The 13,553-nt window shown below is 64.7% G+C and overlaps 3 protein-coding genes across 3 annotated transcripts; 2 read left to right on the plus strand and 1 right to left on the minus strand.

Moving 5' to 3' along the window:
- Positions 1 to 1,324: 1,324 nt before the first annotated feature.
- EMIHUDRAFT_225918 (hypothetical protein) lies at positions 1,325 to 3,120 on the plus strand (the record flags this gene model as incomplete). Its single annotated transcript, XM_005789566.1, has 2 exons — positions 1,325 to 2,097; positions 2,187 to 3,120. The coding sequence occupies 2 exons, from the start codon at positions 1,325 to 1,327 to the stop codon at positions 3,118 to 3,120; spliced, it is 1,707 nt and encodes a 568-aa protein (XP_005789623.1).
- Positions 3,121 to 7,083: 3,963 nt separating this feature from the next.
- On the minus strand, positions 7,084 to 8,180 carry EMIHUDRAFT_54133 (hypothetical protein; the record flags this gene model as incomplete). The annotated part of the gene is made up of 2 exons (XM_005789567.1): positions 7,084 to 7,722; positions 7,809 to 8,180. Coding segments are annotated over 2 exons (1,011 nt in total), but the record flags the coding sequence as incomplete, so codon positions are not given.
- Positions 8,181 to 10,052: 1,872 nt separating this feature from the next.
- Positions 10,053 to 11,801, plus strand: EMIHUDRAFT_362284 (hypothetical protein; the record flags this gene model as incomplete). The annotated part of the gene is made up of 2 exons (XM_005789568.1): positions 10,053 to 10,935; positions 11,416 to 11,801. Coding segments are annotated over 2 exons (989 nt in total), but the record flags the coding sequence as incomplete, so codon positions are not given.
- Between the last annotated feature and the right edge of the window lie 1,752 nt (positions 11,802 to 13,553).

Below are 13,553 nucleotides of genomic sequence, written 5' to 3' on the forward strand. Positions count from 1 at the left end.
GCTGTAGAGGTCCGCCGTCAGATCGTCTGCCAGCGTGCTGGACCCCGCCGCGCCACCGGCCGTCTGAGGTCGCGATGGCTGTGCTGGGGCTCGCTTGACGCGTTTGGCCTCTCCTCCTCGAGCCTCTTCCTCGCACGCCTGCACACCAGTGGCCGCCGCCGCATCCGGCTCCGATCCCTCCTCTCCGCTCATCGCCTCACCGATTCAGCACCCTCGCCGCGCCGCGCTGTAAAAGAATTTTCAGCGCTTTTTTTTCAAAGCAGACAGGCTCGACACAGGTGCGGACTGGCGCGTGCTAGCACTATCACAGGCGAACCACCTGACTGTAAAAGAAACGCAAAACTTCTCGCAAAACTTCGAGAGAGTCAAAACTTCTGGGCTGAAAGCTGCCCGCGAAAACACAACAACACCTGCCTGACGAGTACAGCTAAAGAGTACCCGGGGCCCCCCATGCGAAGAGGGGGCCCGTGAACATCTTTAGCTTGTGTGAGCCAGGAAAAGGGTTGAAAACATCATAAATAGTTAGAGGCTGCGCAGGCCGTCCCGTTTGCATGTTGCATAAAACCAACGCCGCCGCGCGCTGCGCGCGCCGGCTCTGTCTCATTCACGTGCCACAACATGTGTCACACACGGCGGCTCCGGCAGCGGCACCTCTCGATCGGTTCCACTTTCTACGCACACGGGGGCGGGGGGGGGGGGCGGGGGCGGGGGCGGGGGCGGGGGCGGGGGCGCGCGTAGCGCGCGCGCTGCACCACACACCACACGGAGGCAAAGACGTCGAGGAGGGGGCGGCGGCGGCGGCGGCGGCAGCGCGCGCGCGGCGCGCGCGACGGAGGGGCGGAGCAGCGACCGCTGGCGCGGTCGCTGCTCCGTCTGTGCCAGCGACGCGCGCTCTGCTTGCGCAGAGCGCGTCAAGGCAAGGGCAAGCGTGGCAGCGCGGGACGCGCGGCGGCGGCGGCGAGCAGCCGAGCGCTCCGTGCGCGGTGAGGCGGCCGGGTGAGGGCGCGGCGGGTGACGGGGCAAGGGAGCATCCCACACCCGGCCGTCGCTTTTGAGCGACGCTGAGGCACGCCTGCGCAGGGGCCGCAGGGCGGTCAGTTGTGGGGCGAGGCGGTGCCGGCCGCGGGCCGGGTGCAAGGCGCCGGCCTCGGCGCCGCCTCGGCGCGCAGCACGGGCGCGGTGAGCCTCTGAGCGGGAGCCGAAGGTTTGCTGCGGTGGGAGGGAGGGAGGGAGGGGGTGGTGGGGTGGTTTGACTTTGCCGCAGAGGCCGTCCCTAGTTGTGAACAGAAAAGTTTTACTATTTTTTTTGAGAAAGAAACAACCTATGCACAAGCGGCAGCGCACCGATGGCCGCGCGCAGCGGCACGAGCAGCGATGGAATCCGTTCGAGCGAGACCCCTTCGAGCGAGCAGCGGCGGAGCCTCGTGCTGCGCAATCAGGCCCTGCACCTTGGGGCACGCGCTTTGCCTCGCTTTCGGAAGAGCTGCGTGCCTTTGCTGCGTACGTGGCGCTGGACGCCGAGGAGGAGGCGGCGCGCGAGCAGCTCGTGGCGCTGGTACGCGAGGTCGTGGCAGAGGAGTGCGCCGGCGCTCGGGTCGAGGCTTTTGGCTCGTGGCCGGCGGGCCTGTCGGCTTTCGACGGTGACGTGGACCTGCGGGTCGTGGGCGGCACAGCACCGAGGCGAGGCTCCCGAGGCGAGGCTCTGCTGCAGCGGCTTGGCGATGCGCTGCGGCCGAGGGTGCGCAGCGTCCGGGTGATCACCTCGGCACGCGTGCCCATCGTGAGCCTCGAGTCGCACAGCAGCGTCCAGGCGGACGTGAGTCTCGGCAGCGACGACGGCGCGACGGCGGTGCTCACCGGCCTGGCGCGCGCTCAGCCCGCTTTCGTGCCCGTCGTTCTCGCGCTCAAGCTGCTACTGTCGCAGCACGCGCTCAACAAGGTGTACACGGGCGGCGTCTCCTCGTTCCGTCTATGCGTGATGGTTGCGCGGCTGTTCGAGGAGCGCGCCCGCTCAGAGGTGGTGGAGCCCAGCGACTTGCTGCTGCGAGCTCTCCGGCTGTACGGATGCCAAATGGATTGGACCGCCACCGACACCTTGTCCGCTCAGATTGGAATCGCCGCGCGATTCGCTTTCAGATCTGGCGCGTGGTGGACGCGATGCGCGGCGCGCTGCACGCGCTAGCCAGGCCGAATGGCGCGGGGCTGAGGGAGGTCATTGATGCGAGTGGTTTGCGGGCGCGGCGCGAGGCCAGCCGGGCGAGCTTAGCGGGATCAGCCCCAGCCGCCGCTGACCGCGGCGGCGGCGGCTGGAAGGCGCAGGGCGACGAGGCGATGGGATCGCAGCGCTTCGAGCTCGCCTTTGGCAGCTACACAGCTGCAATGGCGGAGCCGTGCCTACACGGCCCGTCCGTCGCCGGCGACGAGCGGCAGCGGCTCGCGGTGCTGCTGAGCAACCGCTCAGCGGCGGCGCTCGGCCTCTCATGCCCCGCGCAAGCGGAGGAGGACGCGCGGCGATCGGCGAGCCTCCAACCAGGCTGGGGCAGGCCGTGGGCGCGGCTCGGCGCTGCCCTCGAGCTCCAGCAGAGATACGGCGAGGCGGCCGACGCGCTCAAGCGGGCGCTTGAGTGCGAGCCATCCAACGAGCGGTGGCAGGCGGATTACAGGTCGCTGCACGCGCGCGAGACGAGTGACGACACTCGTGACTGCAGCAGTAGCAGCAGCGGTGGTCGAGAGGAGCACAAGGCGCGCGGGAACGAGGCGTTTCGAGCGCGGCGCTCCGCCGAGGCGGCGGGATGGTACACGCGTGCCATCGAGGCCGACGGCGACGCGTCCTCGGCGGGAGAGGCGAGCAGCAACGGAGCAGAGGTCGCTGTGCTTCGGAGCAACAGAAGTGCCGCGTTCATGAAGCTCGGCGCCAATTCCGAGGCGCTCGCCGAGGCGCGGCGGTGCGTGAAGCTCGACGCGAGCTTCGTCAAGGGCTACTTGCGCTTGGGAGAGGCGCTGGGGGCGATGGGGCGATGGGGAGACGCCATCGATGCGCTAGAGGAGGGGCTGGCCCTGGAGCCGGCCCATGCGGCGCTGCAGAGCGCGTTGGCCCAGGCGGCGAGCCACAGTAGCTGACGACAAATTGAACCGTTCTATTGCAATAGGAGGGATTTTCTTCTCAATAACAGGGTGTGAAAACACATTAGTGAATAGCGCTTGAGGACTCGCACGCCAAGCATCGGTGCCTTACACGACCTGAAGCTGAAAACCATGCGGATGCGCGCTGGGGCCGCTGCTTCTGCGCTGGCCCGTGGCCGCAGGCCGCTCAGCGCTGCTTGACCAAACTAAGTGTAGGGGGCGGATGGGACGTTGGGACCAGGACGGCACGCCGCCACCACACAGGGATTTCACGGGGGAAGGAAGGTGTGTTGCTAGCCGTCGCGCACCCTTGGGCGTCTGCCTCTTGTGAAGAGTCTTCCCATCTCTCTTACTCTTCGCAGTCGCCCTCGCCGATTCTCGGACGCAGCTCAACCTTCATGCCACGGTGGACTGTGAAAGCCACAGGGTTTGCGATGAGGAGTGACCCGAACGAAATTGAGGCGGATAAGGACGCCCCCTACCTACGCGGCTGGGGTGCCGGCGCAACTTCTCCGACTGCCCCCGGGTTTCGCCGGAGTGATCCCATCACCACTCTTCCCTCTCTTCCCTCTTGAGTGGAGGATGGCGCGGGCGGCGCGTGCGCGGGCCTGGCGTGGCGCTCCTCGACCTCTCCTCCTTCCTCTTCCTCTGCGTCGGCTCGGCGCACGCTCCTAGTTTGTCACCGCCCTCTTCCGGCCTCACCACATGGCCTGCGGGACAAAACGGATGCAACCGGGCATGCGCAGAGAGTGGTGGTCTGGAGGATGGCGCGAGCAGCGTGCGCGTGGGAGTGGCCGGCAGCGTGGCAACAGCGCTGGCGGCTGCTGGCCTGGCGCGGGGCTTCCAAGGCCATTGCACCTTACAGGCACCGGTGGGCACTGCGGCGGCACACCTTTGTGCCCCCCCCCCCCCCCTGGCGCTTTCTTAAGCGCCTGAGCTCCTCCCAAGGCTGAGCTCCTCCCTGCATCTCTGCAGAATGCCCCTTGTAACGTGAGAGAGTGCGTTGTGTTCTTGTTTGCTATCCGCTTTCTCTCTTGAGAGTGCTGCGGGCTTAAGTTTATTTAGCAAGCACAGATATAAGCACTTGGCTCTTGGGTGAGTGAGGGGACGGAGATTGAAGACCCCTCACGCACAAGATCGTGCAGGGCGGGGACATATGTCCCTAAAATCCCATCTCGAGATCTCGTCTCTCAGAGTTTGACCGTTTTATTTCTTTATTGTCGCCGCCTGTGTTTGGGTTTCTATGTTTGCGATTTGGGTTTGGCTTTTCTATGATTCTTTGTTTATTTATTTATCGGATCTGAGATGTTCACGTTGGTGGTGGTGTGGTGTGCAGAATTGTGGACGGTAGTGCTGGTGACGGACGTCAGCTTCCGTATTAAGTGGTTGCCCGCCTTCACCGGGGCGTGCCGTGGCCCCCGTGGCGGCCGCTCGCGGTCGGTGCATGTCGGTCCGAGATCACCCGAGATTACGCGAGATTGCCCGAGATTAGGCGAACGAGTGGGACGAGGCTTGGTCCGACCCGACCAAGCAGGACCAGTCGGGACGCTTCGTCGACACGCACGACGCGGCCGTCGCCTGAGGGTGGCGGAGGGTGAGAGCCCGCAAAACTCCAAAACAGGTGTGCTACAACGCGCCGAGCACGACTCGCTGTGTGACTAACTGTCTATTGCCGATATTGGCGGCCTGCTGGCGGCGTGTGCCACCCCCGAAGGAGAAGCCGGCGCCCCGCGCACACAGTTTGGTGACTGGAGTCTGCACAGCCGGGGGCACCCCGGCACGAATGATAAGAAAACACTCCTTCTGGCATGCGGTCGGTATGTGTCTAGCTGTCTAGTTGTGTGCCCCTGCCTTCTAAAAGCTAAAACAGAGAGTTTTGGTGGGGACATTGGACGAGTTTTGCTTTTACTTTCCCATTTGCATTTCCTTCTCAAAAAAAAGTCAGCAGACAGCAGTCAGCACCCTGGTCACACACTATACCCGACACTAAAAGAGCGGCGAGAGAACCGAGAGTTGGGGCTGCGGCTACGGCTGCGGCTGCGAGAGGGGCTGTAGTCGCGGGGGAGCCGCTGCGCAGCGCAGCGTGGACGCGCGCACACCGCTCTTGCTCCGCTCGCCACCTCTCGCAAAGATCCGATAACGTTGGGTGTGCGCGCCACGTTTTCTTGAGAGTTTCGCCGAGCCGCGGCGCAGCCGCAGGTCGGGGGGAAGAGCTGCCGACGACGAGCGTAGAGCGCTCGGATTCACTCGGCGCGTCTTTACACGCACACGAGCCGTGGCCGTGTACCCGTCTACTTCTCGAGGTCTATTTCTGAGCCCTGGTGTCGAGGTGTCGAGGCCCGGTGTCGAGGGTGTCGAGCTGCTGTCGAGGGATAGAGGTGTCGAGGCCTGTCGAGGCCTGTCGAGGCCTGTCGAGGCCTGTCGAGGCCTGTCGAGGCCTGTCGAGGCCTGTCGAGGCCTGTCGTCGGCTCGCCGCTGCAGCGTCGTCGCCCCTGCAGCGCCACCAGCGCACAAAGCGCAACTGACCACAGCGCTCCTTTCACAAGGCTGGTGCCATGAGTCAGTGGACATTGCCACTGCACAAGGTGCTGTCCAGCAGCTAAGGGCTACAGTACCCCATCGCAGCAGCGTCGCCGCCGCTGCAGTGTCGCCATTGCAGCGTCGCCGGTGCACAAAGCGCATGTGGACCACAGCGCACAGGTCTGCACTCATGGCACAAGCTCACCTGGTGTGAGGATTCATTGCCACTGTACAAGGTGCTGTGCAGCACCTGAGGGCTACCTGAGTACTGCCATGGTTGCTACATCAACAGGGGTGCAACTGAGCTGCAACTTGAGCTAGAACTTGAGAGGCTGCAACTGAGGGATGAAAGTACTGCCAGCCGAGTTTGATTGCTGCTGCAACCCTGATTTTCTAACTCTGTGACTCCAATGGGTCTACGTCTCTGCTGTGTTAGGATCATCAGAGATGTCGAGGTGGTGTCGAGGTGGTGTCGAGCGGTGTCGAGCGGTGTCGAGCGGTGTCGAGGGGTGTCGAGCGGTGTCGAGGTGTCGAGTTTGGCACCTTGACACGGACGAGCATGGTGTCAGCCTAGATGGTGTCGAGGGGTGTCGAGGAGTGTCGAGGGGTGTCGAGTTGGTCGAGTTGGCATGGGGTGTCGAGGTGTCGAGTTGGTGTCGAGGTTTTGGTGTCGAGGTGTCGAGGCCAGGGCTCAGGTCTATTTAGCCGGGCGAGGCGGCAGGCGCGTGGCGCGTGTACGTTAGCCGAAATGAGGAGGTTTGGGGGCTCAAATTGTCATTTAAGAGATTGCAGGCACGGGGGGAGTCCCTCTTTTAAGTCCGTTTAAGAAAATCGGCCTCACCGGCACGCGTCGCTGGGTTCCGTGCCGGTTTCTCCAATACTGCCGTTAATAGGCACAAACCCGCCACTGAAGACACATCTGTAAGTCTGGTGCACTGGCAGGAGCCATACTCGCATAGGGGACGCGTGCTAGCTGACTGTAGCCAGCTTCCCGCGCGGCCTCCGGCGTCTACCGGGGAGCCTCCCGGACCATCGACCTCGGGAGCTCTCCCGCACCGTTTAAGCGTTTAAGACCGTTTAAGGAATCGGCGGCCCAGCAGCTCTTAAAACCTGCCATGGCAGGTTTTAAGCCGTTTAAGCCGCAGGCGCCCCAGGGCCCACCCTTTTAAGCCTAAGGGTACCCTAAGGTGCAACGAGCCCCCGAGTCACGCTCGAGGTCGAGCTGTGCCCTGTGGTGTGCAGTGCGGGGCGGCGACCGCGTAGCGGCGTGCTGGCGACAGAGATCTGTTTTACACTGTAAATTGGGGATGAAATGGGGTTTTTCATCAATCACAGCCCCGGGATCGCCTCGCGGAAGCGCTCCAGCGGCACGTCGGCCGAGAGGATCGCCCGTGCTGCGCCCGCGACCTCGCACGACCCCTTCCAGCGCCCGCCGCCCTCCCAGCCCTCGCCGCCCACCTCGACAGCGGCTCGGCTGCTCGTCGAGTCGATGAGCACCTCCTCCTCCTCCTCTCTGGCCGTCACCCGCCACACGCGCACGGAGAGCGACCCATCGAAGCGCTCCCTCGCGGAGGCGGTCATGCCGTCCGAGGCGGGGCATCGCACCACCGAGGCCGCCTCGCCGTCGCAAGTGGCCTCCACCCGCACGCGCAGGTCGTCGAGCGCGCCCCGCACCGTCCAGCGACCCCACTCCACGTCCCACTCGCAGTTAGGGAAGGGGTAGAACTTGCCGGACTCGTCGTGCAGCGCCACCATGCAGGCGTCCTCGGTGCGGCCGGGCAGCAGCGGCTCGAGCAGCGGGTTGGACCGCTCGCCGCACGCGCAGGTCAGCGTGAGGCCGCGCGCCTCAAAGGCGTTGCACTGCACCCACCACCAGCGCCGCGGGAAGGCGCCGCCCCAGTTCTTCTCGGTGTAGCAGGGCGCGTCCCTAAACTCGCGCCGCTCTCCGCGCCACTCGACCCATCCCGAGGCGAGGCCGTGCGCCATCACCACCTGATACATGGGCTCAAAGACGGGGAAGGCGGCGAGCCAGCCAGCGGTCGAATACTGCTTGTCTCCCAGCCGACCGCCCCAGCCCACCTACCATGGCGTGGGGACCGAGCTTGAAACGCGAGCCCGAGCTGCCTGACTTGTGCTCGGCACAAGCCGTCGGCCTGAGGCGCGACCTCGTAGCTCCACCGGGCGGTTCCATCTCGCAGCACGCCCTGGTGCCGGGTGCTGCTGAGCTGGAAACCGTCCTGCACGAAGCGGCCGAAGGCCGCTGGCGAGGCCATTTTCGAGAAGGCGACACCGCGAAAGGACTTGCCGAGAGCAAGCTTGCGGTCGTCGGCCCAGAAGCTCGCAGCTGGGCCTTCTTGCCATGTGACCGCCCCATCCGGACCGCACACCTGCATGTGGCAGCCGTGCCGCGGGCTCGTTTCGTCCGCCGCATCAAAGATGGAGTAGATGAAGGAGAGGGAGGCGTCGTCGACCGTGAGTCGGTGATACCAGCCCTCGAAACCGCTGGCGCGGCCGCTCAGGTGATAGCCGGAGTGGGGCGGCGTCGGAAAGGATGCGATGGCGCTCGCGACGCGAAGCACGGCGCCGAGCGAGAGAATGACAGCAGGGGTTTGCGAGGCCGATTTGCGAGGCCGACATACGCCGATGCGAGACACACGACGCAAAACGGATTTCTCCCCTTTGTGATGAGAAAAGGTGTTTTCCGGCTGAGGGAGGGTGTAGAGGATGTCCTCCCATCCCTCCCTTGGGTTGTCTGCTTTCTTTCTTTCTTTTGTAGAGGATGTAGAGTGTAGAGCGCTGTAGAGCTGTAGAGATGTAGAGCGCTCTGGAGCGCTGTAGAGCTGTACATCCGCCGCGTGACGAACGAGGCGCGTGCGTGATCTGTGATCTGTAAGGGTCCGCCCGCAGGCGCATTTTGTATACCGAGGCGGTGCCCGGTGCCGAGCGTAGGCAGAGCCCACAGGTCGGACCTTGAGACAGCGTTGTAGATCCCTGGGCGAGGGTGGTGGTGTCCCCGTCGGGAGTGTAGAGCGATGTAGAGCGCGATTTTGCTGTAGAGTTTGTTGTAGAGGCTCTACACAGCCAAACCGCCGGGAAGGCAGTGACTCAAAGAGGTCGAGTCGCACTAATGGGGTGTCTCCGAGCTTACTGGAGCTCTGCTGGACGGCCCTGACTATCACTGACACACAGAGAGTCCCTCTGACGGCACACAACACCCTATAACTGCGTCATGACCAGCCTGCCATGCGTCGCCGGTGCCGCATTCATCGCAGTGCTTCTTTAGTAGGCGGTGGACTGTCGGCTGCGAGGACGGTCGTATTTGCGCGAGGCGAGAGGCGAGCATTCAGGCGCGTTGCATGCGCCATGACTCGCGCCAGCGCGTGCGGGAGCTCCTGTCCTGAGCGTTGAGTCCAGGCGAGTTGCGCTGGCCACGATCGCTACGCCGAGCCGAGCTGACGCGCCGAGGCGCCGGCCAGTCGCAGCCGTGAGGCATGCCACAGCAGCAGAGGCACCTGCCACCCATTGGGCGGGCAGACAGAAGGCCAGGGCAGCACTGGCAAGTGCAACGCGCCTCATGTCGGAGAGCGACCGTGCCTCGTTCGCCGCTTATCATGTAGAGTTTGTTGTAGAGATTTCACGTTGTAGAGCGCCTCTACATCGCTCTACAACGCACGCGCCTCGTCACGCGGCGGATGTAGAGCTCTACATACAGCTCTACAGCGCTCCAGAGCGCTCTCCAGCTCTACAGTTCTACAGCGCTCTACACTCTACATCCTCTACACCCTCCCTCAGGAGGCAGGTCGCTAGACTGAGATGAGACCGCCAGTGGAGTTGGGAGTCCACCGAGCACCGCGCTGCGAGCCTGTCGTGTCCCTTGTCGGGAGCAGGAGAGGAACCCCCTGTGGCTGTGCCCCCTGATCGTTCGTCCTTCCAAAATCCTGCTCGTGCAGGTGGGGACCCTGTCCCCCCCCTCCCTCGTTCGGGCCGTGTGTGGTTTCTTTCTTTCAACAGGCAAAGCGCGGACGACAAAAACAAAACTCTCTCCTTCCTCAGTCTCGAGCAGTCCAGAGAGCGAAAAAATAAATGAAAATGCTGCAAAAAAAGGTGGTCGCACGCCGCGACCCCCCCCCCTAATAAATAAATAAATACAACGGACATCCCAAGCTAGGGCTGGGTCGAGGACAGACACGTCCCCACCTTTGCAGGATTTTGCAAAAGCGAGGGGGGAGGGCGCATCGCCGCGCGGAGAGGGCTGGGCACAGGGCACAGGGGATCTCTCTCGCATAGGATATGCACTCGGCGGCACGAGGGCAAGGCTGGGCGTCCTATGTTTGTGCTCCCCCCCGGACCCCTCGCTCTCGGCCCCCCCCCCCCTCCCTGTGGTCCCGCGCGGATCTTTCTTTTCTTCGCGATGTCCACCCCGCCGCGCCGCCGCTCGCGCCGCCTCGCCTCCGCCACCGCCGCCGCCCCCTCGCCAGACGCGCCGCCGCCCGCCCGCCTGCTCGACCTCCCCAGGGAGCTCCTCGAGCGCGTCCTCTCCCGCTTCAACAGCCCCATCGACATCGCTCGCGTCGCGGCCGTCTCGCTGCTCTTCCACGCCTCGCTTGCGGAGGAGGGAATCCGCTTGTGGGCGCAAGAGCACGGCTTCGAGCTGCCGCCGCCGCCAGCGGGCGAGGACTGCGCCGTGCGGTGGCTGTGCTATTCGGCGTTGCTGCACGAGTCCAACCGGCCGGCGAGGGCGGCAGCAGGCGAACGGCACAGCGTCTTCATCGGCGAGGGGCGGCTCTCGTCGTGCGGGTCAGCGGCAACGGAGGGCGAGGAGGAGGCGGAGGAGGACGAGGAGGCATTACCAGGCCTCCTCGGTCACGGCGAGGGCGTGACGCGGCTCAACACGCCGACCCGCCTCCCGTCCACGTTGGGTGGCGAGCGCGCCGTGAGCGTGTCGGCTGCAGTCTACCACAGCCTCGCCCTCACCGCCGACGGCGCAGTCTGGAGCTGGGGTGAGGGCAACTTTGGCCGCTTGGGCCACGGCGACCAGCAGGACCAGCTGCAGCCGAAGAAGATCGAGGCCTTTGCTGGCCAGCGCGTCGTCGCTGTCTCGGCTGGAGCATACCACAGCCTCGCCCTCACAGCCGACGCCGCCGTCTGGAGCTGGGGCTTTGGAGTCTTTGGCAAGCTGGGCCACGGCGACGAGGAGACGCAGCTGCTGCCGAAGAAGGTCGAGGCCTTTGCAGGGCGGCGCGTCGTCGCTGTGTCGGCTGGAGGCAACCACAGCCTCGTCCTCACCGCTGACGGCGCCGTCTGGAGCGGGGGCTATGGAGGTGTTGGCCAGCTGGGCCACGGCGACCAGCAGCGCCAGCTGCTGCCGAGGAAGGTCGAGGCCTTTGCTGGCCAGCTTGCTGGCCAGCGCGTCGTCGCCGTGTCGGCTGGAAGCGACCACAGCCTCGCCCTCACAGCCGACGGCGCCGTCTGGAGCTGGGGCTGGGGATACTCTGGCCAGCTGGGCCACGGCGACGAGCAGGACCAGCTGCTGCCCAAGAAGATCGACGCCTTTGCCGGCCAGCGCGTCATCGCTGTCTCGGCGGGAGGTGTGCACAGCATCGCCATCACCGCCGACGGCTCCGTCTGGAGCTGGGGCGATGGAGACTGGGGCCGGCTGGGCCACGGCGACCAGCAGATCCAGCTGCTGCCGAAGAAGGTCGAGGCCTTCGCTGGGCGGCGCGTCGTCGCTGTGTCAGCTGGAGTTTACCATAGCCTCGCCATCACCGCCGACGACGCTGTTTATGCTTGGGGCGTGGGCGAAAGCGGCTGCCTAGGCCACGGAGAGGACCTGTCGAACCAGCTGCCTCCCAAGAAGATCGAGACGTGGGCGCCGGGGCAGTGAGAAGGTTTGCCCGCGTGCGACATACATGGAAATCTCTGCGCAACATCGGAAGATCCTTGGACTGTAGATCGTAGATGCCTTTTAGAGATCTCTTAAGTGGCAAATCTCCTGCCAAGAGCAGCAGTAGATTGAAGAACTGGTGGAGGCAAATCTTCTCCGGTGTAGATGCTCGAGAGGAGTCTGAGATCTCGAGTTGGTGCGTGCAGTCGCTTGAGATCTTGCGACAGAGGTGGAGATTCTGACCGCTTCGCGCCAAAGGCGCCTAGAGATCGTGTGGGCCGACTGGAGATTGCAAAATGGCGCGAAAAGAGTGTGCACCTTGTGACGGTGCCCTGGCAAAATCGTCCCGATTTCGATGCGCGATTTAGCTAAGTCCCAGAGCCGTTTACGCATGAGCGGGCCCCCTCACCAGCCTAGGGCTCGCGCTTCTGGCCCGAGGTGTCGCCGCTGCCTCCCGCGCCCTCCGGCGCCTGCTGCTACTGCCGGTCGGCCGGTCGGGTCCGCGCGACGGCTCCATCCTCGAGACGTAGCGGTCGCTGAGCGCTTTCTCGACCGCTACGTCTTCCAGTGCACCCACCCACCGCGACCCTCGAACCTGCGCTGCGCGGCGCAGTTGCTGCCGAGCGAGACGCCCCCGCCCGCGCAGGGGCGGCATCACCAGACGCTACCGCATGGCCGAGCAGCGAGCAGTGTGTGCCGCAGTGCCCGTCCGGGCCCTCTTGCAGCTGCCTCTATTGGGCGTAAACCGCGGATATAAGGGTCTATACGGAGGTGGGTGGCCTCTTAGAGGTATGATGGGAGCCGCTGGCACCGCGCTGGGCGCCGCGGATGCACGTACGAACGAACATTATCGTTCAACGTAGAAATTTATTTCTGTAGTGTAACCCACTCCCAAGATTAATTCTCGCGCACGTCTACTCTTGGCCGAGGAGAGCGGTCTGCCTCCACCACAAATGCCCGAGCTCAATACTGGATGGATTGCCGACGGGCAAGCCTCATTGGCGCCCCCCCCCCTAAGCAGCCCGTCGATGCAAGTGGCTCGCGCGGCCACGGCCGCAACGACGCGTCGCCGGCGGCGCTCACTCGAGCCCGAGCCCTTCGCGATGGCAACGCCAGGTTGTCGCGTCCGCCCCGCTAGCACTTTAGCACGCCTCCCGCATACCGACGACAGCATCGCACGCGGCGTCCACCGGCGGGGGAGCAATGGAGGAGCGGTCAGCAGTCTCGACCTTCCGACCCGCCTCTGTCCTTCGTGCACAGGTACTGAGCACATCCTACTCTCGCTGCTGGCTGTCCACACAGCCAGACCTAGAAACCTGCCCACACATCGGGTCACTGCCCCCTCTCTGCCCATCGCCCCACTGGCCCCTTCCCCACGGCCCTCGCTTCGCCCTGCACAGAGCCTCCCCGACGGAATGAAGAAACACCAGGGGTGAGGAACCACCCCGACCAAACCGACGGCGCGTCGGGGCCCCAGACCTAGAAACCTGCCCACACATCGGGTCACTGCCCCCTCTCTGCCCATCGCCCCACTGGCCCCTTCCCCACGGCCCTCGCTTCGCCCTGCACAGAGCCTCCCCGACGGAATGAAGAAACACCAGGGGTGAGGAACCACCCCGACCAAACCGACGGCGCGTCGTGGCCAGCGCTCTCAAATGCGCCCCAAACTGTCCTGCCATTCTCCACGCCGACCGCCGCCCAGCAGCCAGAGCTGGCAGAAGCCGACGTGGCCGACGTGCAGCCGATGCAGATCGACCCGCCGGGCTCCGGATGCAACCTTGCCGTCGCCCCCTGCTCCACCGCCGCTCCCGCCCACCACGCCGCCGTTGCATTCGTCGAGCCGGCTGCACCTCGGCGTTCTCCCCGGCTACGACGCAGCGATTGTGATGGTATCATTTCGCATGCTGACGTTCACGACCCGCCGGGCTCCAGTTGCACCCCCGCCGCTTCGCCGCCCGTCGCCAGGCCCGACGCACCCGCCGACCACGCCGCCGCTGCATCCGCCTGCATGACACGTTATATTAGT

The sequence above is a fragment of the Emiliania huxleyi genome (genome assembly GCF_000372725.1).
Source record: "Emiliania huxleyi CCMP1516 chromosome Unknown EMIHUscaffold_127, whole genome shotgun sequence".
Lineage (NCBI taxonomy): Eukaryota > Haptophyta > Isochrysidales > Noelaerhabdaceae > Emiliania > Emiliania huxleyi.